The 19641-nt window shown below is 52.4% G+C and overlaps 5 protein-coding genes across 5 annotated transcripts; 3 read left to right on the top strand and 2 right to left on the bottom strand.

Annotated features, from left to right (window-relative positions):
- Nucleotides 1-861: 861 nt before the first annotated feature.
- Nucleotides 862-2422, bottom strand: COCSUDRAFT_37805 (UbiE/COQ5 methyltransferase; the record flags this gene model as incomplete). The annotated part of the gene is made up of 5 exons (XM_005645052.1): nucleotides 862-1017; nucleotides 1313-1497; nucleotides 1667-1721; nucleotides 1854-2055; nucleotides 2385-2422. The coding sequence occupies 5 exons, from the start codon at nucleotides 2420-2422 to the stop codon at nucleotides 862-864; spliced, it is 636 nt and encodes a 211-aa protein (XP_005645109.1).
- A 436-nt stretch (nucleotides 2423-2858) lies between these two features.
- On the top strand, nucleotides 2859-5922 carry COCSUDRAFT_67424 (hypothetical protein). The gene is made up of 6 exons (XM_005645051.1): nucleotides 2859-2970; nucleotides 3304-3377; nucleotides 3668-3840; nucleotides 4190-4333; nucleotides 4688-4893; nucleotides 5186-5922. The coding sequence occupies exons 2-6, from the start codon at nucleotides 3305-3307 to the stop codon at nucleotides 5214-5216; spliced, it is 627 nt and encodes a 208-aa protein (XP_005645108.1). The 5' UTR covers nucleotides 2859-2970; nucleotide 3304; the 3' UTR covers nucleotides 5217-5922.
- Nucleotides 5923-8051: 2129 nt separating this feature from the next.
- Nucleotides 8052-9841, bottom strand: COCSUDRAFT_30690 (Gar1-domain-containing protein; the record flags this gene model as incomplete). The annotated part of the gene is made up of 5 exons (XM_005645050.1): nucleotides 9455-9841; nucleotides 9232-9321; nucleotides 8887-8973; nucleotides 8617-8767; nucleotides 8052-8170 (listed from the first exon to the last, which is right to left on the bottom strand). The coding sequence occupies exons 1-5, from the start codon at nucleotides 9605-9607 to the stop codon at nucleotides 8052-8054; spliced, it is 600 nt and encodes a 199-aa protein (XP_005645107.1). The 5' UTR covers nucleotides 9608-9841.
- Nucleotides 9842-11118: 1277 nt separating this feature from the next.
- Nucleotides 11119-12433, top strand: COCSUDRAFT_67422 (hypothetical protein). The gene is made up of 4 exons (XM_005645049.1): nucleotides 11119-11184; nucleotides 11415-11497; nucleotides 11614-11763; nucleotides 11930-12433. Exons 2-4 carry the CDS (start codon nucleotides 11416-11418, stop codon nucleotides 12055-12057), a joined length of 360 nt encoding a protein of 119 aa, XP_005645106.1. The 5' UTR covers nucleotides 11119-11184; nucleotide 11415; the 3' UTR covers nucleotides 12058-12433.
- A 1126-nt stretch (nucleotides 12434-13559) lies between these two features.
- On the top strand, nucleotides 13560-18896 carry COCSUDRAFT_67421 (hypothetical protein; the record flags this gene model as incomplete). The annotated part of the gene is made up of 12 exons (XM_005645048.1): nucleotides 13560-13647; nucleotides 13840-13944; nucleotides 14183-14421; nucleotides 14701-14865; nucleotides 15199-15321; nucleotides 15647-15766; nucleotides 16094-16259; nucleotides 16669-16853; nucleotides 17465-17572; nucleotides 17892-18125; nucleotides 18519-18643; nucleotides 18809-18896. The coding sequence occupies 12 exons, from the start codon at nucleotides 13560-13562 to the stop codon at nucleotides 18894-18896; spliced, it is 1746 nt and encodes a 581-aa protein (XP_005645105.1).
- Between the last annotated feature and the right edge of the window lie 745 nt (nucleotides 18897-19641).

Below are 19641 nucleotides of genomic sequence, written 5' to 3'. Positions count from 1 at the left end.
AAACTGTGAATGTGCGTCCTTCTGTCTTGCACGATCTGGCAGATCAGCTGGCTGTCCCTGGCTGTCTGATACTTGTCCCAAGGAGCTGTTCTTGCGGGGAAGTTGGCTTCTGTCCTGCAAGGGACGTCTGCTGGTATCCGCTCTGAGCCCTGAGCTTCCTCTCCGTCCCAATTCCGTGGCATTCTCATATCCTGTTCTCTTTGCTCTCGTCGAGCTCGCTCTTTGTCCAGCTTGACTGGAAGAAGCTGACTTGGAAGAAATTTGCCTTGCCAAGTAAGCATCCAAAGCTGCAGTGGCAGACGGGTCTGCCATGGACGGTGTTGTCTTGCTTCTGCATAAACAAGAATAGTAATCGGTTCTTGGATGACCTTGCATTCTTAAGACGCGTGTAGCACGGTGTTAACAAAATATGCATATGTCAAGATGATACATATGCAGAGTTAAGAGGTCTTGTAGCACGACAGAATTTTCGGTCGGAATCTTGAATCATTCAGCAAGCTGATTCACGATGCTTACCAGAGAGCGTTAAGTACTGCAAGATAAATTTGGTCCAACATCCTCGACTGAACCGTCGTGCACGAGGTACTTCCAACACCCTACGACCACTTCAAGATGCTGGGCTCGACTCGTTGCACGTCAGGAAACAGGAGTCATTTACGGGATTGGGTGAAAATATTCAAATCTATCAACAAAAAAGACGACTTCTCGTGCTTGTCTCGTGCCAGCATTGTGCCAGCCAAGATAGGCTCGTGCCCGCATGCATGTTTGCTTTGTCTTGTGCTCGAGCCTTTTTCGATCTTGAGATTCCTCACAATCGTATAGTACTAACTGAAAGTCCACTCTTCTTGACTTGCCCCATACTTAAAGTGATCGCTCTGCCTTCACAAAAGTTATCAAACCACCGAGGCTCTCCTTCTTTGTGACTATGCGCAAGCCAGCAGCCGACAAGAGGCCTGCCACATCTTGGTTCCAGAAGCACCCCTTCCCCATGGCAGCCACTGCATCTGCCGTCACATCCTGCGCATGCACCACGTCCTCAATGCAAATATACAGCGCATCTGCTCATTTGAGGGACAGACACTCGTGCATAGCTTCGGAAGTTTGTAAGTCATTGTGACAGGCAAAACAATGGTGGTGCCTTTGTTATCCTTTCTGTTGTTTCAAGACAAGGAACAGAAGGGCGGCGTTCTGTAATTCGAGTTTTCCACTAAGTATGGACTTGCGCATTTTGGTAGGAGCATGGTATACTCTACCAAAATCAATGTAAGGCTGTGCAATTGAAGCAGCAGAGCCATGTGGATCAGTGGCAGACCTGGTACCAAGCCAAAGGGGCAATGGGGCTGCGCTGATGCTCCAGTAGCAGCAATTGGCCCCCAGGTTTCACCACACGTGCAGCTTCTCTCAAGGCGGCAGCCGCATCCGGGAACACACAGAGGCTGAAGGTGTCAATCACGCAGTCAAAAGTCGCGGACTCAAATGGCAGCGCGGCAACATCCCCTGCAAGATCAATGCATACAAAATTCTCTATGCCTGTTGAGCTTAGGTTGCTAATGTGCTCATGCAGCACAGAATATTTTGTCTCTGTCTTTTGTCCTGACAGAGCAGCTCTCAATTGTACACCATCCTTTCCTTCAAACAGATCACCCCATCAGCGCTCGGCTCACACCTTGGACAAAAGTGACAGGCAAAGGATCGCCCAGACCCTTCACACGTTTACGCGCCTGCATTCAAAACACACCGGATCATCACTAGCTCCATCATCACAAGCACACTCAACTCACATGCTGCACTGAGCTAACATACCAGCTACTCACAGCACTCTTGTGTGGGGTCCATCTCAGTGAGACTGGCACCTGTTGGAGCATGCCGGCAGAGAGGTCCAGGGCTGTGAGCGCTTTGACATGGCTTGGATTGTACACCGGCAGATTGAGGCCGGTGCCCACTGCCAGTTCCAGCACGCTGCCATGCGCCTGTTCAATTAGCTCGCGCCGCAGCTCAGGAAACCCCAGTGCTTCAGCCGCTGCACCGCTGTCTAAGGCATCATAGGAAGCTGCGCTGCATTACACACCACACCTCAGCTGCAGCTTTGTTTGAACTTACACAATCTGCAGATGAGCGAGACCGTCACAAAATCCTGACCGCTAATCAACCACCACACGCTCTACTGAGAAAGCGGCAATTTGGTGCCTAAAAGGTCGGACCATCCCAGTCATTAGTAAGTCTGCGGTGTTGTTCTCACCAGCATATCGATCATATGCTCGCTGCAAGGAATTCGTGCTTGCTGAGCGCTCCTTGGACTCTCCTGGCTGCACCTGTGCTGCTTGTGCTTGCGTGGTCAGCAGAGCTGGCATGCTCAGAAGGTGCAACAGGTGCCTCCGACCGACCCATGGCTCTGCAGCTGCCTGATTTCGCTGAACGTCATTGATTTGTGACGGGAGAGGCAGCTGTCCCAAGCAGCTACAGAGCATTTTGGACACTTATGACTCTCTGTAAACGATCGTGTATGTCAATTCTGCCAGATGTAGGACTTTCCAAGATTTCTGATCAAATATAAAGGATTCATCATAGTTTTGAAAACGTCCTGGAAAAACATGTGTTCTTGTAGAGCATTTTTCTCTGGCTCTGACCACTGCCCGTTGAGACCAAAGATTTCTTAAAGCAAACGATACTTCGCCGACCACACAATTGGAACATTCAGACGTTCAAGAAAATGACGCCTGAAACCCAGGACTGATGCTTCATTGGGTGAGGAAGGCGAGATCACGTGGGGCTTCTGGGTGACCGATTTGAAGACGCTCAACGGCACATTGACCAAAGGACGCAACCACGCCTCAGGAAACTCAAGAATCAAATTTCGTCTCATTCGGTATACATCGACTCAATCAAGGACCAGCGAGCCTTGGACGCCCGCACACACGGGCAACCATCAACGTTCGACTAGTTGGGAGTGGAAATCCGGGATAGAACCAGGTGTGCCCACTTCTGCACTGAACAGTTTGTTGAGGATATTCAAAGTCTGCATTCACTGGTACTAGGTGAAAACTGCAATTGCAGCCGCTTAATAGGTCGAACACACGGAGCCATGTCTGTTGAGTCACCACATCTGCGTCCTCACGGAGACCGTGCCTTTGCCAATTTGATGCATTGCTTCGCACATACATTAAGATCTAGGTTTTCAATCATTTGGAGGGAGATGTACACACAGCGGCCTGAGTTTTGCCACTGGATCCTTTTCAGCCGTTGGTTGATCCGGAGTTCGACGGGCCCCGTCGACCGCGGATCTGAAAATTTCGGGTGCCACAGGATGAGGAGAACTATCGTTTCGGCAGCATTTCTGCTAATCGGGTGCTTGATTGCTTCAGCGTACGACACCTCAGGTGGGTTTCTGCTCTGAACAGTGTTCCGGCATCTATCCCATCATGTCAACAAAAAGCGCAAGGAACGTCCAACTGCTGCGCGTGTCCATTACAAATATGCTTTGTTTCACTGTCGTCATCCCCGACGAACTTGGACAGTCTTTACGCTGAAGAACAGAAGAGCGTGGTCACTGTGGCGGCGTCATAACCATGCTGAGCGTCTTTCTAGGTCGCGAAGAGCTACTGCTGCCACTCCCGAAAGCCTTTGATAACTGTATCATGCCACTGAGGGAGGCTTTGTTGCGTTGCAGACTTGGAGGTGTACCCGGGCAGGTCCCTGCTGCACGATGACAAAAAGACTGACTACGGCTGCCAGTGCAAGAATGCAAACTGGTACTGCCACGGCTACTGCAACATTGGCACCACCTCTGGCGACGTGCAAGGCTGCATGCGCGACTGCCTGATCTGCTGCGGCTGGGGCGGGGTGCGCTTCTGTCCATGCACAGTTCAAATGCATTCCCTCTGTTCCCATTGAACATGACTTCTGCGGCATGTGCATGCATGCTTGGTTGTGCCAGACCATGCAGAGGTGCGTGCAAATCAAGTTGCTTAAGACCCACAATATAGAAGAGATGAACTTTGTCATGGCCAACTCGGCAGTTCAACCTAGCATGCGTGCAAATGGTGCTTCATTTTGCGGATGTGCTTGCATTTTGACCATGACTCATGATCATTGTCCTCCCGTGGAACCTAAGCACTCAGATGACTGCTGAGTGTGGGACCTAGTCAAAGAAGTGATGCCCTATAACTAAGTGTGCCACTGTGGAATGCAGGCACCGCCCGCAGCGCCGAAGACACAGGAGACCCCAGCCCCGACCCCGGAAGCCACCCCTGCACCTCAGGCTGAGCAGCCTGCTGCCGCTGCAGAGCCCACCCCCGCCCCCAAGACCCCAGCAGCACCTGCTGGCCTCACCAAGGTCTGTCACAGCTAACATCCCATACAAGTCCTCAGCTTGCATCAATTTATGTTGTCCTGCATTGAACTTCTTGCACCCATGTCCTGCACCTTTTCTGGGTGTGTTGGTGCAGCAGACAATGTCAGACAGCGGCTGCAGTCATTCAACTACGGCCTTGACACCCTCTTCCCAGCTGTCAAGACTCTGTACTTCAAGGTGTTATGACGTGAAATCATTGTGCCCTGGAGGTAGCAGAGGGTGCCTTGAACCACGCATGCAAGCTCAAGGCCTCTGTCGCCTAATCAGCACAACAGCAGAACGGTTGCTCCCAGGGACATGTGACGTCTGGCTGATATCCTGCCGTGTGTGCTGCAGTCCGCGACCCCATCGCCTCAAGTCAGGGTAGTGAACACCCAGGGGCGCCGGCTGCACCAGAAGTCCTCCTCACCTCCTAGCAGCCCCTCAGGCAACTGGGGGGGTGACGGCAAGAAGGGCGATGGCGGCGACTGGAAGGGAAATGGCAAGAAGGACGAGGGCAAGAAGGACGACGGCAAGAAGGACCCCAACCAGTGCTGGAACAGGTGCGGCTGTGGGTGACTAATCGTAATGCTCAGCCTGTTTGCGAGTGCATGCATGCAACGGCAAAGCTCAAGGTCTTGAAGTTAACTTTCAAGCAATTGCATGCAATCGCAGACTGTCCATATTTGTGGTGAAGTGATGCAAGCCAGCCAAATATGGCAAGCCCACATCTGTGCTCAGGAAGACATGCAAGACACAGTTTGCAGGAGAGCATGCTTGATGTTCTGTCAAACGCACATCTGTGATAGCAGGAGACAACCATGCTGAGTCTGAGATATTTCTTTTCACATGCAGCTTCTGGAGCAAGTACCCCTGGAAGAATTGATCTGGCGGCGGCTTCGCCGAGTTTCGAGACAACTACTGAAACGGGTCAGGTGTTTTCTACTGCTGGCGTGGATGTGCCTTCTGAAGGCTTTCGTGTCAAATCCACCCTGAGTAGTTTCAACCAACGAATGAGTGATCGGTGCTTTGCACGCGATTGGCTGGGCCCCGCGCATGGGTACGCAGAGGGAAATGATCAAATAATAATTCGCCTTTGCACATCATCATGATGTGTGCCTTGTGGTTTGTATGCCCATGTGCCTGCTGTAGCGAGCATATAGCTAAATGGGATGACTATGCACCAGTTTGTCACCATTGTGATTTTGGAATGAGTCTGCAGTAGATTTCGTACAAATTGCATACTTTATATAGACTATCACAGATTATATAGACTATCATAGAGACTTATGGCTGGCGGGGGGCGGTATAAATACTGAGCACAGTGCCCATGGTTGCTTGGGTGTTGCTTGGATCTGGCGAGTCCAACAAGGGGTAGGAATTTGGCAGCCTTTACATGCAGCTTGGCTACAGACGCACCTTGCCTTTTGGCAGGAAAAGCGTGTAATAATAGTAGTAATAATAATAGAGACTTATGGCTTCTGGACTCCCTCTGCAGTCACAACACGGTGTTGTGCACTAGTGTGCAGAGACTGCAGAAAGATCCAAAAAGATCCAAGAAGTGCACAAGTGTAAATAAGTTTATTTTGATCACGTTCATCTCATGAGTGCTAGCCCGGGCCCATAACCTGCACCCATGCATGGCCGACACCGTGCCGATGACCGTGCTACAGCTGTGACAGTGCCGCACGCACGACCGCAGATGCATATGCGCAGCTGTGGGCGCGTGCGGGGCCTGGATCAGGCATGCAGGGCCCGATAATTGAATCAAGTGCTTTACTACAACCTGACAACAAAATCATTGATGTATTCCACGGTATCCCACCACAAGGGTTACGTCACATATCATGCTGGGCGTGCTGCCAGCGTCACGTGCGCTGAAGATACCTGGAATGTCTCGCTCATCTGCACAACATCCAGCAATCTAACCAACGATCAAGACTTGACTGTACAATGCACATCGCTGAATGCACATGTCGGGGTGATGTGTATGACGGTGCTGTGCAGCAACCTGGACATCAAGGTGCATATGAAAGGAGCCGATCAAGGTCGGGCTGTGTTGCCGACTAAACGAACAAGAGTCAGAACTATGGGTTTATTTGCCAGCAGGATGACTTCTACTTCTCGAGAACAGCAGGTTGGCGAGCTGTGAAATTGCTGTGCTGCAACCTGAGGAGTATTATAGGAGTTGGCCCAGGATTTAATGTGCTACTTGCACGCAGGAAAGCTGCATATTTTGTAGAATTGCTAGGAGGGAAGAGAGAAACGAGATCCTTTATGAGGTAGGGGTGTATCTTTGCTCCAGTAGTGAGAAGACTTTGAAGCAAGGACTGCTCTGCTTTGTGGAAATCAAGGTGACGTGCTTTTGCTGCCTGCTGGGTCTGCTCAAACGTGTTACTGATGGCCTTCACAGGACGAGAATCTCGTGGCATTTAGGGACATACATCCTGCAGCCGCCCAGCATATATTGATCATCAGCAAGGCCCATATACCGAGTCTCTACAGCCTGCTTCCCAATCCTGAAGACATCAAGCTCGGTGTGCAGACCGCTACTGTCTCGTGCGCATCCCTTTCCTGAGCCGGCTTGATCTGCATGGGCAGCACCAATGCAAAGCTCGCAAATATGCTCTGCTGAAGAAAATTCTGTGTTGCTGCAGTCGAGGACATGATTGCGGCAGGGAATGAGCTCTTGACCAGAACAGCCCCGGCAGAGAGGAAATTTGGGTTTCACTATCCGCCGTTCAACAGTGTGATGCACCTGCACCTGCATTGCTTTGCACTGCCGCACAAATGGTGGCTGCGGCACAAGTATACTGAAACAGAGGGGCCTTGGGCGGGCTACATGACAGCACAGCAGCTGCTGGACAGGCTAAGGCAAAAAGCTGCCGCCTGAAGCAGCCAGAACTGTTTTGAGGGTGAGGGCTGCTGCATGGCGGTACCTCAGCACAGGAATAGTGTCTGCATCGTCCCTAGAATTCAGGATTCTGTGGGAACTAAAAAAATGCTTGAACTATGGAAGTATTGCAATTGCCGCTGGCAGGACACCCCCACAGGAAACCGCTGAAATTGAAAGAACTTGTTAGAACAGGCCCCTGCTGCTGTCGCATTTATTTTATGGTGATTGTTGAAATCTATGTTGTTGAACTTTGATCATTTTCTGGGCATCAGTTGCTCAGTCTGCAATATTTTGCTCGTTCCATCTTTGACTACACTTACAACATACTTTCATTGAAAGCATCGGCAACTAGAATTGACTCTTATATTTGCTTTAACACTGCAGCTTTGCATGTCCAGCAGAGTCTCAAAACCTTGAGAACATCTTGAGAGTGTCAACTTCTGGCACCAGCTCACCGCATTAAACTTTATACTCTGTCCCTATATCATCAAGACCTCGAGTTCACGGGGCATGCACACATTGATATCCAACTCTGATGTGCTTCAAGTCATAATTCAGATCCTGCAAATCATCTTGGGAATCCTGGCACAAATCAAAATCCTTCTGCCAAGCTGCTTCCCTTACAGCCAACTTCTCTAACACCAAGCTGCAGCTTCCAAATCCTATTCCCCAGTAGTGCATGTCACAACGACTCCCCCGCGTCAAATGAGCAAGGGAAGGGCCAGAGCCCGTGACTCAATACACCCTGGACCATGGGAACCAAAGAGCCTCAAGTCTTGTAGCATGCATGAAGAAATCATTATCGCGGCAGAGATGCGCCATCTCTCAGTAGCGGCCCCGGCCGCGGCCGCCGCCGCCGCCGCCCCTGAAACCGCCACCGCCGCGGCCGCCACCTCCGCGGAAGCCGCCCCCGCGGCCGCCACGCTGCACGCCACCGCCGCGCACTCCAAAGCGGCCGCCACCGCCGCGGCCACCTCGGCCTCCCCTGCCTGTGCACATAGAGCTTCTGCCTCAGTTGACACCCCTTTGCACGAGACACATACAGTACTCAGGGGCCAGACCCCCACAACGATAGAGCACTGGTTTTGAGAAGGGCACCCTGTTGACCATTGCACCTCTGAGCCACAGATCCTCCAAAAGGGGATGGATCAAAATTAATCGGGAGGGCAAGGGGCAGCAATCCCCAAAATAGTCAGGATGCATGATTGAGCGCAGTCGACTTCCCGCGGCAACAGTGGTACAGGGTCTGTGACAGCATTTTTGATAGATTCTGCCAAGCAGCAGTCATTCATCACAAACAGGGAATTGCAGCCGAGAATGCTGATCAAATGCAGAGATCGGGCATGTCATGCAGTTGATGTGAGGAATATGTGGTGGCAGCAGGCTGCACCTCCTCTGCCGCCACCTCGGCTGCCTCCAGCGCCCTTCGGTTGGGGCAGGAAGCGGTCCATTGGCAGCAGCTTCATGGGGTCGATGTAGAACTTGTCCCCAGACGAGTATGAAGTCGCCACCACACCCTCCTGCATCTTGATTGTGAAATGCTGCACGCACAAGCGCACTGCCATTCAGCAACACTGTGATGCGGAAAGGAAGGAAGAGCGCAACGAGCGCGACAATTGCAGGTGCAGCAGCGTTGGGAAGGAAATTAAGGCGTACTCACCCCGTCGCTGATGCATCCAAAGATCTCCTCCACCTTGCCAATCTGTGTCTTGTTCTGGAGGTACATCGGTGCATTGAAGTATGGCACCTACAGACACGCAACCATTATCATAACTTTGAGCTTTTTCCGCAAAAGGCAAGGTGCGCCTGCAGACAAGCTGCAGGTAAAGGCTGCCGAACATCCTACTCCTTGATGGACATGCAAGATCCAACCATCACCAAGGTATCAACCATGGGCATGGTCCTCAGTGCTTAATAGACCCCGCCAGCCGGGGCACATCCCAAGGAAAATGCGTGGCAGGCATATACGCCTACTGTAGACACGGGGAACCTCAGCGCAACATACCTTCTCATTTGTCAGCTTGCAGACTGCTTCGCCTTCACATGGGTGCAAAAAGACTCCTGCCTCTACAACCTCTTCAGGAGGCCCATAATCCTGCATGACAGGGAAGCGAGGTGCAGACGCGTTTTTGGAGTAGCTTTGACTGCACTTTTCATGTGCAGTACGTCAGCGATGGGGTCTAGGCGACGACGATCAAAGTATTGCTAGGCAAGATGGCAAAAGTCACCTGCCAGCCTCCTCGTCCTCCTCCCCTGCCTCCTCCCCCGAAACGTCCACCACCACCACGCCCACGGTCTCCACCTCTCCCTCCAAACCCACCCCCTCTGTTGCCAAACCCGCCTCCACGGTTTCCAAAGCTTCTGCCTCCTCCCCTCTGCATCGCTAGGTGTGAAAAACCCGGTGAGCGGCACTAGCACAAGAACGATGCACCGACAGCTGACAAAAGTATCATTTTGCAGCAAGCATGACTGCCTTGGCGCTACACTTCTAAGATCTGAGCTGTGAGATGGTCCCCAGCCAGGGTAAAGGAGTGCTCAGAAGCGCCCCCTAATGTGGTCTGGATTGCAGGGCAGCCGTTATTATGAGATCGCACTTTGTTACATATGAGAAATGCAAGAGTGCTGGCCTGTAGACTCAAGCGTGTACAAGCAACTTCACTTCCGAAATGATTGCCGGCTGAGGAAGGCGATAAAGTTATAATCTTTCCGTTCCGAAACGATCAGCTTTAAGCTTGTTGACATCATTGAATGGAATATTCCAGAGTGAAGATCCACACACAAGACATCACAACGAAGGAAAGGCTTAGACCAGTGCCAAGTGCCTACATAACCAAAAGCCTACTCGCCCATCTCAATTTGGCAATTGGTGTAGCTACTGCAAATTCTCAAGACTTCCCAAGCAGCTGTTTGCATGCTTTCAGCGTCGTCTCTTTGCCCTTAGTAAAACCCGCAGCAAAACCTGCCGCAGTAGACTCCCTGTATCCTGCAAGGCACAAGACACAAATTTCCTTCAGTACTCGCGCATGCATGGGGACAAAGCCCATACTGACGATTATGCTTTGCGTGGCTGAATCCTCTAATGTGAAATGTGCTTCAGTCAAGTTTGAAACAAATGCCTCGATATAAAACACAGGGAGTAGCAGATTCCAGTGAAGGCCTCAAAGATAGCGCACAGAAACACGATCGTCCATTCAGCAGGAAATCTATCGCAACAAGAGGCACGATCAGCAAGCGGAAGGAGTGCTGACCTTCGTCGAATCCCTGCTGCAGAGTGGCTGCCTTCCCGTCTTCTAGTCCATCCTTGTACCCAACCTAGCGCCAAACATCCAAACTTAGCCAAATGTTTTCACATACATACTTGTGATGAATCTGCCAAAGATAGCCTGATGGCCTTTTGAAGCACCGCTGAGTCCAGCAGACAGTACAAATGGCTAAGGCAGCGATAGAAACAGATGATGTAAAATTTAGGAAATGTGGGACGAGAGCTGGACTGAAGGATCAAGGATCTTCGCACATTGAAGAATTTGCCTCTGCGAGATTCCCACTCGTTTTCCAGGTCCAGCACCGTCTTGTCTACTTCCGCTTCTGTCAGTTGGTCGTTTGTGGGCAGCACCATCCACCCGTGCTAGCAGTTCGGTGAGACTTTCTGACCTGATTCGGCCGATCGCTGCCTCTCGAGCTGTCCCAAGCCTTTGAAAGTCGATGTGCTTCGGGAATGCGCCCACGAGATGCAGTCTCGCGGTCTATTGACCATCTTCCATCATGGATCTTCGCATGCATGTCCCACGTGGTGCACTTGCCAAAACAGGCGAGGCGTCGAGGGCAGGAAGTGTTCAAATTGGCGGACATCAGCCATTCAAAGCAAGTAGATAGCCCTCATCGCTACACTCTGCCAAAGCACACCACGAGCCTGTTCTGTTTCCATAAGAACTGCAGCGGAAATTTTCACGACCAGCAGGTGTGAATCTGGCTGATTCCTTCCGTTGTCATTTTCGAAGTTTTGCCTCTTGAGCAGAGTTTCGCCCCTTCTCCCTTCAGTGTTTGTCCACTGAGATGCACTAAACTCTCAGGTTAATGCCAGTAAGGTTACAAGATACGTTGCAAGCCTGTATTGGTGCGTAATGACCTGCACGCTGTGTGCATCTGCTGTTCAAAAGACTGATTCTCTTTTGCCCACAAACTCCGCAGAATGGCGAGAATCAGTATTATGGTTCTATTCTGCCTTGGTGCCCTGGCCACCATCGAGGCTCGTCACCTGCTCCTCAACACAGGTCTGTCTTCTCACTCTCGACGTCAGAGTTGAGCCTTGTCATAGTAAAGGTGATTGGGAGCCTGAGCCCGGAATCTCACTGATAGTGTTGCTGAAAAGCTGTGCCTGCTGTCTCAGCGGCGTACTCGGCAGATGACAGCCTGCCCGGGCCAAACAGCAGCTACCAAGCAACTGGTGGAAGCGCTGCTGCCTCAAACAACCTTCCACCCATCCAGCTGCCATCCCTGTCTCAGCTGAAGGCCTTCTTTGATGCGCTGCCAGGCGGAAGTGCGCTCCCATCTTTTTTCTTGTCATGCTCAACTTCCCTGTGGACAATGATGCTCTGTCGTTGCCACTGAACGCCATGAGATACTGCACAGGAAGTGGATACCTTGCAGAGCAAAACATTAGCACGGTTGCCTCAGTTCTGATTCCTGCTGTGCATATTTTGCAGACATATTTGAGGCGGCTCTGGGACCTGCCTTAGCGCCGGCGCCTGCAACTGACCTGGCATCTGCCCCCGTCGGCGCAGCTATGGCCCCCAGCGCAATTGCTGTGGACACCACTGGAACTCAGACCTAGGACAATCATGCGCTCTCAGCTGCCGTGAGACCAGTTGTCACCCTTCGGCGGCTGAAGGTCTTGAGATTTGAGCTCAAGGAGGTTCAAGGATCCGCCGAGGCTGAGCGGCAGTGCCTTCCCAAGATGATGTCCGTGACAAGCCTATTTGAGTGCGGATTCGTGTACTTTCTTTCGTGCCCATGGCGATGGTGCAAATCAGATGTGATGGCCCACCGACAAGATATGCTTGTATTTTTCTTCTTGCGACGCACATTGTACAATCGCGACGACCGCATGGAAGACTGACAAGACTCAGGCTGATTTGCTGCCGGCGACTCACTCATTCAGCGCCAAGAATCGTTGGTCATGTGCACTGACATGTAATGTGTGAAGTCTCTTTTGGCTTTCTGACCGGAATGTCTAACCAAGTCTGCAAGCATCTACATGCACAGGCTTAGGGTGAAGCTTTCTCCCTAGCTAGCTTGTGCTGAAGCGTTTGATGGTGTTTGCACATGCATGAGCAGTGAACCTGCTATTCACCACCCTGATCAATTATAATCATGGCGAGTCACCAATGCTAGAAAAGGTTTAACTGCTCTCAGGCGACCATGATGAGTGTGGATAGGTGTTCTTGATCAACCTGACCCTCCATTTGCACCCAACACATTTGCAGGTCGAGGGGGAACGAATCTACAGGCATTCAGCAGTCAACTGTACTTGATCTGGTGGATTACTGACCACTAATGGAAGGGAATTTGTGGAGCTTGAAGACAACATCGCCCCTTGAGTGTGTGATAAAAAAATCCCTTCAAAATTGCTTTAGTGAGGCTTGCATGCCGTGCTGCATTCTGACATCTATCCTTATTCCGTTGAGAAGGGGCGTTCATGATTGATCTTCATGTTAAACAGGGAGATCTGTCGTAATCAGCAGAGTTCTAGGCTGGCTTTTTGCTGACGAATATGGGTTTCTGATCAGGGTGTGCGACAGGGATGTATAAACTTGTGAAGATGTGCGATCACATCGCTGCAGATGTTGACTCTTCCACCTCTTCACTATTTCGCATCGACAAGGACGGTAAGATGCATCTCATAGTGTCTCGGATACAGTTGATTGACAAGGCCTGACAAGAAGTCCACGCAATACGCGGCGTTCCTTTCTCCCCCGGGCCGGAAGATCAGGGCCGATTACGTCAGGGTTGTGGGTTCCTCTGCCTTCTTATCGCCCAGCAGAACTTCCAAAACATCTTCTTTGGGGGTTAGGAAAGTGAATTTGGCAGCGATCATCGGGCGTAAAGGCTAGACGTGCTAACAGGAAGACAAGGTATCGGCCCATGCTGTACTTGCAGGGGAAGAGACACCTATCAAGACCTTCTTGCCTTCAGGATACTGGTTTCTTGTCATAGTGCACTCTAGCATAAGCTGCCTTGCATACACCAATCGGGTAGTACGAGGGACTGCGTGAGCCTTCTGTCTCACCTCGTTGGAGAGGTACAAACCCTTGCCTTGTTCAGCAGGATCAGGCGATGCAGCAAATGCAGTACTCTGGAGGGGGAGTCGGAATGAAGCGTCAGGCGACTTGGGACGCATTGCCTGACATCGACTTCTTTTCAAGTGAGCACCTTGTTCCAACTGAAGCCCTCATCTCGAAGATGAAACATCAGTCTCTTACTGTCAGGTCAATTTTGATAAAAATATCCGGTCAACAACTCTTCAAGTTCTGCCTGCCCCTATCAAAATCCGGAAAGTAGGCTCTGGCATTTGGATTGGGCCTCTCATAGCAACCTTGGCTCTTTTCTATTGCAGTACCCGTGGATGACTTCTTCGAGACATACGTGGAGGAGCTGGGCGCACGTGGCAGTGGCCTGCCAGCAGATGCTGCCCCTTTGGAGGGCACACCCCTCACCAGCGGTATGCCCCTTTATTTTCCACACCACTGCTGTGCTCATCATTCTGCTCCTGACAGTGGGTAATGCAGGCTCACTAACTGTGACATTCCACCTCACCATGTATGCCTTTAGAAACGGACTGCATGTGTCAGTGTATGCTACAGGCACCAAATCCTAGGTGGGGGACCCCATTGGTGCGCATCACGTTCAATGTGCCCCCCACTGTGCACGGCTAACAAGTTCCCCCTTTTATGCAGTAGGCGAGCTGGACCCTGTGCTGGAACATTACCCGCACTCAGGCACGCAGCAGATGGATGGCCTGATGACGCCAGCGATTGCGCAGCAAGCAGCGCAGGCCCAAGCTTTCGTCCCTGCCGAGGGCCTTCCCATCCAGAATGGCATGCCCCAAGTGCCCTTGGAGCCCCTGCACCCCATGGCCAACCTGGTCACCAGCGGCTTCGAGGCCCCCGCCCATCGGCGCAGCGGCTCTGGCTCGCAGGTGGGGGTGGCCCCCTGCTAGGCACCATGTTGAAAGTTTTCCTCTTCACAGCTGCCTGAATGGGGAGGGGGAGGCCTGTCGTGCTTTGGACCATCTTAGGCTCAGAGATGCTGCGTGAGGTATGAGAGCCGTTTGAAACTCTGCAGATGCATCTTCCATATTCTTACTTTGGATGCAAGTATACCCTCAACCCTGTTAACATTTTGGAGCAAGTATTGAAGAAAATTGGGTGAGGGGGGTAGGATTGGTGCTGATGGGGGAAGTGATGCCGCTGTTCAGGGGTCGGGCAGTTGGAATGCGGCGGCACACAAGGGGAGTGGGAATTTCTCCAATGAGGATTCGCCAGAGGATGGGGACGACGACAGCACACCGGGCGCCCGCAACGGGAACAAGCGGCAAGCCAAGGCCAAGCGCAACGCGCGGCAGCAGGATCAGAACAAGCAGGTGCGCGCAGCGTTGCCTCTTCCCCATAGCCGGATAACTGATGCTATCCAGTGGGGTGCACAGGAATAAAGTTGTCCCTTGCTGGGTTCTCCCATGGGTTGGTCATGCACGGCACGCATTGTTGTAGTGCTGTGTCTACAGCGACCGAGGCGCTCAGTAAGAGGTTAGTCTTTGCCTGATTGGGAATGAATGTTAAGGGGGTAAAGTACTCGCGTGAATTGGTCTGAGAGTATTGCGTGTGGATATAGTCTTTGCATGATTGGGATGGAGTGTTAGGGGGGTGAAGTTCTGGGGTGAGATGGTCTGAAATGTTTGTGGTGGGACCTGGTGCAGGCGCAGCAGAGGTATAGGGAGCGCCGGAAGCAGAAGTTCCAGGAGATGGAGCAGACGCTGGAGCAGCTATCCTCCCAGGTCCAAGACATGCAGGCAGTTCAGTCCACCAACGCCGTGCTGCAGGTGTGTTTAGTACGCCCAATATTACAGAGGTGCTCGCCAATGTGCGTCCACAATTTGTTGCCTGCCGAAATTCAAATCGAAAAGTGGATTAAGATGCTGGGCAATTTGGAGTCCCAGCAAATTCATATAGCGATGAAATTTAAAATATGAAGACATTTCTAATGGGGTATAAGGTCCATGTGCGTACCACTCTAGTTTGTTGCTACACAGTGTCGCCCCCTCGCCCCCCACCTTACTCTGTTCCAGTGGACATTGCAGATTCTCGGACAGGTGTGGTTCATACTACGATGAAGAACAGCATCTGATCTGGTTTTCTTGCTTACAGGGGAAGGCACAGGAGCTGGAGGGGAAGCTGCAGGAAAAAGAGCTGGAGATCGAGGCGCTGCGTGCAGCCCTGGCCAAGTCGGGCGCCAATCAGGCCACGCTAAACCTGCCAGTTGAGAAGGTGCCGATCCTGCTCAATCTGCTCACTCTTTTGATTGATGATCACGAGCCTTTCATGTGTGTGAAGTGCCACACACTGCCGAGCAGTCTCGGTGTGCTGCTGGCCGCCGCTCCACCCTTTCTCTGCCCGCTGCCTCTGCAAACCACATGGCTCTTGAGGGTATTGTTCATAATCTGGGTAGCTCTGTCATGCGTTTTTGCAAAGCTGCAGTGGCAGAGATAAGGTGGCCTTGAGCGTCTGTGCCTTCCCAACTGTGGCGCCAGCTTTCCCAAGGCTGTTCACCATGTGCGGCGGTTGACAGAGGTGTGTGCGCGTGCCTGGTCACAGATGGAGTACGCGGCGATAAAGCCGGCGGAGTGCGACCGCTACCGGGAGCACAAGGAGAAGCGGCGTGAGGAGGAGGTGGCGCGGCTGCAGCGCGAGTGGGCCGCCTGCACCGACACCCTGCGCTCCTTTGTGGACCAGCACAACCTCCGCCACGTCGACCCCTCCGGTGCGCTCCCCGACATTCCCCTGGCGCCTTGCACTCTGGGATACAGTGATTCTCCAAGCAAGAGATGTTTTGTATTGAGCAGTCGATCCCCTCAGCCGGACACCTTCTTGAGTACAGGCTTGTGCACCTGTTGTGGTCGCCTTTCTAAGGGCCATTTACAAGCGTTGCTAGTGGGCGTCTTAGACAGCCCCCGGGAGGTTTTACTGTAAGTAAAGTGATCCTAGAAGGGGCTAGTGGAGAGACACCATAAGACATTGGCGGTGGGGGTGAGCGAGTGGCGCTGACCGTGTTCATGGGCACCGAAAAATTTAGCAGCAGCATCAAGTGGGCATGCGGAGCAGTGAGCTGAATGGCACACGAATGTGATGTAGTAGGAGTATTTCTAATGTATGGTGACTTGTGTGTGCAGGTGCGGGGGTGGCGCCGGGCATAGTGGCGCAGGTGGGGGATCTGGTGAGGCAGGGGTGCCAGCTGTGCCAGAGCGCGATGCGCGCGGAGGGCATCAAGGTGCTGGCGCTCATGAGCCGCGACGTCGCGCAGATGGCCCACATCTCCTGCCACATCGAACGCGCCAAGTGGGAGCGCATCCTTGACGTGTGCCCCGCCTGCCTCCCCCTCACACTAGCTCAAGAGTTGAAACAAGACTACTACAAGTCTCATAACTTTGAACAAGTGTTTAAAAAAGTTGGAGATCAAGAGGGGCAAGGGGAGGGAGAAGTACAAGGTCAGGATCTACGGTACCGCCAATCTCAGAGGCTGGCAGCTGGGTCCTGGCGTTCCGTTACTGCAGCGGACAACCCATCATGCTCTAGAGCAAAAGCTCTGCATGCCGGATGCCGTACATGTCCACGTTTTTTACAGAGCTGCAACTTAGCTGGTCGCCCATTGCGGCCGCTTCACAGTTCTGCCCACAGGGAATGGCTGGCTGGCAATTTTGGGCACAAGGCCGTGGAGTGGACTGTGTGGGAAACCTGCTATGTCAAACCTCTCTCATAAGCGGGGTCATTCATTGTTGGTACCCAGGAGCGCTGTCCTGCGCTGCTCTATGCATTCGCCCAGCGCTTGCGCTTGTTGCCCCCATGTCGAGCATACAGTACCTTCTGTGAGCGTTCCCCTGCCCAACACGCGTGGGCAGCCTACTTGCCAGGCAGTGCGTTTATATAAGGTGACCTGAGGGGCTGACAAGTTTGGTGCGGGTGGCGCAGGTTCTGCGGCTGACGGAGTCTCAGGCTGAGCAGCTGCTGGAGCTGCGCAAGGTGCACCTGCGCAACCTGCGCTCCCTCTTCGAGGACCGTCAGCGCCTCAACCTCCAGGTGCGCCACCAATGCCCCTCTTTTGTACTATCTGCTGACTGATACATACCGGCTGACTGTAGACTGCCCGTCACCCATAAGTGAACTCCCCTTTGTACGTGGCGAGTCCCCCAAAAAGGATATTACGAGTAAAACACTCCATGGGCACTGCGAGCGCCGTAAAGGGAGCAAAGGCTGCCTTGCCCTTTCAAATGTGAAAATACAACTGTGCACATCGGTCACGGCCTCTTGCCAACCAGCAGGCGCCTGGGGGACCTAGTGCAAGAAGTTTGATGTGGATTGCATTTGCAATGGCTGACAAATGGGTGAGTGCGCGCAGGCGATGAGCCTGATTCTGCCCAAGGACGTGGGGCGGCGGCAGATCCCTGACGCGGCAACGCTGGAGAGCCGCATGGACTGCATGAGGATCACCAGCAGCTACAGCTGCGCCGCGCTCAACAACGTCCACCTGGACTCCATCCTGGACGACATCAAGTGCAATCTGCGCAAGGAGCAGCGCACAGTCATGGAACTCAACTACATGACCATGCACAAAGTCCTCACCCCCATCCAGGTGAATTTCACCCTCTCCTTACCTCTCTTGAAGCGTTCTTGGTGCTGCTTGTCTGACCCCTACCTTGCCTTTGAAAATTTACTGGCGTAGAGGGGGTGAAGCAATAAATACTGCCGTATTTTTTGCCAACAAATCAATGTTGTGTTCATGCTGCCTGGAAAGCAGCATCAGGCTTCCCTCTTCAACAACATGTTTTTTTGCCCGGTCCACTGGCAGTAATGAGCCTTTGATTAGGAGTAATTCCAGCAGACTCTTGGATCCTGTGTGAGCTGTCTGGCTTGATGATGGAGAGTTGGACATGGCTAGCGAATTCTGATTACTGTGTGCAGTTTTAATGGAACTTTGAACGAGAGAAAGGGGAGTAGTGACAGCATCGCTTGCTTGCATGCGCAGTCGGGCCTGTTTGTGGTGGAAGCGTTCCCGGGCCACCCAGACTGCCTGGCCCTGGGCAACATCATGGCCAAGCGACACGGCGGGGAGCCCCTGCTGGACTGCCACCCCACCTCCTCCGAGGAGAAGTCCGAGACCTGCTCCCTCTGAATCGGCGCGCGCGCATTGCTTGCATGCTGCAGCCGCCAGGCTTATTCAGGCTGTGCGCTTGCTATCTTTGGAACCCGGCTGCATCAAGAGTCTTGCCTGTCAGCCGCCACAGGAGACCGTATTTGGGTGGCAATCAAACCCAGGCTGGATGGCCAAAGGGCGGATGACTACAGGCTGACTAACACCGCCTGGGTGGCGGCCAAATCAGGCCTCATCAAGGCTGGGCGTTAGCTAAGCATTGGGGCCTGGCCGCGTCAAGAACTAAGGGTAGTATGTGCAGTTCAAATGGGTGGCGTCCCCTCAAGCAATTCCTTCAAGCATACAATGATTTCTTGCCCCAGAGGTGCAGTCGGCATTTTTCCTGTGCTGGCGCATGTCAGATGCATGCGAAAAAGCTCTGCAGATCTTGGATTGGATGTGCATGCTACAGCTTCTGGGAGTATGACAGTGGGATCCTGCAGATTCACTCAAACAAGCTGGGGATGGGGTCCACTTGATCGCGACAGAATTTACCAAGGCAACGGCCGTGTCTTGTCAAGCAGAGGCACTTTGTGCCCATTTTGTCTAGGAAAATTGCAAGCATTATCCTTGCGCGATGTGCATCTGTCCTGTATGCGAACGAAGAGGTCACAATCAAATGCAGCCGCAGTGATGCGGTATTTGAAGGCGATGCGACAAGCCTAATTCTATGATCTGGCAATTGCATCCTGGGGTATCATTCTCGCCTCGTTCGACCTGTGATGGTGGGTTTTGTCAAAGCTTGCGTTCTGGTGCAGCCTGGTATGGTAAAAGTCCAAAGACTCCTGAGCGCAGAAAGCCCTGCCAATCTCTTCTATTTGTTGGGGTCTCTATGATTGGCCTCTCATGCAAGAGCTGTTTTGAGGCATGCTGCCAATTTACACTGCCGTTGGCGTGCTAGGTAGCCTTTTGGGCTGTCTTGTTTGCAATGAGCAGGATTGCAGGAATTTGTTGCAGA

The sequence above is a fragment of the Coccomyxa subellipsoidea genome (genome assembly GCF_000258705.1).
Source record: "Coccomyxa subellipsoidea C-169, whole genome shotgun sequence".
Taxonomy (NCBI): Eukaryota; Viridiplantae; Chlorophyta; class Trebouxiophyceae; family Coccomyxaceae; genus Coccomyxa; species Coccomyxa subellipsoidea.
Note: the sequence above shows the minus strand (reverse complement) of the source record. Positions and strands in the feature narration are given on the sequence as shown.

Excerpts from the sequence above, each read along its gene's own strand:
- COCSUDRAFT_67422 (XM_005645049.1), top strand. The coding sequence starts at position 11,416 with ATGGCGAGAATCAGTATTATGGTTCTATTCTGCCTTGGTGCCCTGGCC. Across the intron at positions 11,498-11,613 it reads TCACCTGCTCCTCAACACAG|CGGCGTACTCGGCAGATGAC; the intron begins GTCTGTCTTCTC and ends CTGCTGTCTCAG. Across the intron at positions 11,764-11,929 it reads TGATGCGCTGCCAGGCGGAA|ACATATTTGAGGCGGCTCTG; the intron begins GTGCGCTCCCAT and ends CATATTTTGCAG.
- COCSUDRAFT_67424 (XM_005645051.1), top strand. The coding sequence starts at position 3,305 with ATGAGGAGAACTATCGTTTCGGCAGCATTTCTGCTAATCGGGTGCTTG. Across the intron at positions 3,841-4,189 it reads TCTGCTGCGGCTGGGGCGGG|GCACCGCCCGCAGCGCCGAA; the intron begins GTGCGCTTCTGT and ends TGTGGAATGCAG. Across the intron at positions 4,894-5,185 it reads CCCAACCAGTGCTGGAACAG|CTTCTGGAGCAAGTACCCCT; the intron begins GTGCGGCTGTGG and ends TTTCACATGCAG.